At 42.8% G+C, this 2,500-nt stretch overlaps 1 protein-coding gene across 7 annotated transcripts in view; it reads left to right on the top strand.

Moving 5' to 3' along the window:
* The window catches only part of LOC109056280 (MAU2 chromatid cohesion factor homolog), a 22,218-nt gene that overhangs the window by 5,432 nt on the left and 14,286 nt on the right, over positions 1-2,500 (top strand). For all 7 annotated transcript variants that reach the window (XM_042713781.1, XM_042713807.1, XM_042713815.1 and 4 more), the window contains exons 15-18: positions 1,256-1,333; positions 1,558-1,669; positions 1,799-1,889; positions 2,120-2,247. In XM_042713781.1, coding sequence (XP_042569715.1) covers positions 1,256-1,333; positions 1,558-1,669; positions 1,799-1,889; positions 2,120-2,247 — 409 coding nt within the window. The remainder of the gene's footprint in view (positions 1-1,255; positions 1,334-1,557; positions 1,670-1,798; positions 1,890-2,119; positions 2,248-2,500) is intronic.

The following is a 2,500-nucleotide window of genomic DNA, read 5'->3' as shown; positions in this document are numbered from 1 at the left end:
ACTCACACACACATACACACTATACACACACACACACACACACACACAGACACACACACACACTATACTCATATACACACACTATACTCATACACTCACACACTCACACACACTATACTCTCACACACACACACACACACACACACACACACTATACTCATACACACACACACACACACACACACACACACACACACACACACACACTATACTCATACACTCACACACACTATACTCATACACTCACACACTATGCTCACACACGCGCGCGCACACACACACACCCACTATACTCACACATACTATACTCATACACACATTATACTCACACACACAATACTCATACACACACACACACACACTATACTCATACACACACTGTACTCATACACACACAAACACACACTATACTCATACACACACGCACATTATACTCACACACGCACACACACACATTATACTCACACTCATACACACACGCACATTATACTCACACACGCACACACACACAAAAACAAAAACAAAACTGAAGAAACTAAAAAGATTCAATTAACAAATCTCAAACTGAAGATTCTAAACAGATTCTGATTGGAAGATGAGCTGAAAATGTAGATGTGTAGATATTAGGGCTGTCAAGCAATTACAGTTTTTAATTTAATTAGTGGCAATGTGTGTTAATTAATTGAATTAATCCAAAATTAATCTCCCATCAATTTTGGTTGAGAAATTACCAACAAAAGATCATTTAAAGTCATTATTGTGTTAAATGAGAAAAGCATTGAAGGTTTAGACAGAAATATTTTGATTCAGCATAAACAAAGATAAGAAATGGGTATTAATGGGCTTTAAAAAACGTTTTTGTGTAATTTTTCAAATGTAATTTTTTAAAGATATGAAAATATGACACTAAAAGCACCAGTAGGTGGCAGCAAGTGATGGTCTTAGCGAGTGAGTCATTCAACTGATTCATTCAAACAGCTGATTCATTCAAACAGCTGATTCATTCAGAAATGAAGCAGTTGACTGTCTTTATGTATGAATCACTGAATCATTGGCTCACTCGATTTGTTCAAAACTGGGGATTCTTTCAGTAATGAATCCTCAGTGTATGTTACTCTGAGACTGAGGAATTTTACAACATTAACGTTTATTTTCCTGTTTATTTCTGTGAAGCTGCTTTGACTCCATCTGTACTGTTTTACCCGCCTTCATCTCTGCTGTTATAAACTGTTTCCTGTTTCTGCTGTGTTTCCAGCTCTCACTGTCTGCGCGCCGCTGCCTTCTACATCCGAGGCCTTCTGTCCTTCTTCCAGGGACGCTACAATGAAGCCAAGTGAGTTTCCTCTTCCTGTTCTCAGACCCGTGAGTGTGTGTGTCCAACATTATGTCTGTGTGTGTGTGTGTGTGTGTGTGTATGATGTCTGCTTATGATTCTGTGTGTGCGTGTGTGTGTTTGTCAGTGATGCTGATGATTCTGTGTGTGTGGAGAGTGTCAGTGATGTGTGTGAGTGTCAGTGATGCTTGAAGATGTGTGTGTGTGTGTGTGTGTGTTTGCAGGCGTTTCCTGCGCGAGACGCTGAAGATGTCGAATGCGGAGGATCTGAATCGTCTGACGGCCTGCTCTCTGGTGCTGCTGGGACACATATTCTACGTGCTGGGGAACCACAGAGTAAATACACACACACACACTCCGTTCATGAGGAGCTGTGTATCAAACACACTGTAGCTCTCAGCACGTCCTCCTCTCTCAGAGCACTCTGCTGGTCATTGTGTGATTCTGCTGTGTGTTTGTGTTCAGGAGAGTAACAACATGGTGGTTCCTGCGATGCAGCTGGCCAGTAAGATCCCAGACATGTCTGTGCAGCTCTGGTCATCCGCTCTGCTCAAGGGTTAGTTCAGTAACACACACACACACACACACACACACACACACACACACACACACTTCCTGTCTCAGTAACACACACACAAACTCTTCTGTGCATGTGTGTCTGGGATATAAAGGGCTATATCTGAATTGTTTTTCTAATCAAAAAACTTAAAAAATAAAAAAGTAAAAATAAAACAGAAATGTGTGTTGATCAGAAGCTCACGTCTCGTGTCTCGTGTCTCTGTCCAGATCTCAACAAGGCCTGCGGGAACTCCATGGACGCACATGAAGCAGCACAGATGCACCAGAACTTCTCCCAGCAGCTCCTGCAGGACCACATCGCCGCCTGCAGCCTTCCAGAACACAACCTCATCAGCGTACGTACACACACACTCACGCACACGCACGCACACACACACACACACACACACACACACACGTACACACACACTCGTTCACACTCACACACACGTGCACTCTCACACACACACACACACACATGCACACACTCTCACACGCACACACACACACACAAGTACACACAGCAGTCCAGAGAATGTCTGTCCATCATTATATCTAATAGTATTCTGCATCTATAACCTCACGTACAGCACTGACCGCTCCGTTAGA

This window comes from Cyprinus carpio, chromosome A2 (assembly GCF_018340385.1).
Source record: "Cyprinus carpio isolate SPL01 chromosome A2, ASM1834038v1, whole genome shotgun sequence".
Taxonomy (NCBI): Eukaryota; Metazoa; Chordata; class Actinopteri; order Cypriniformes; family Cyprinidae; genus Cyprinus; species Cyprinus carpio.
The sequence above is the reverse complement of the archived record's forward strand: the minus strand, read 5'-3'. Positions and strand labels throughout refer to the sequence as shown.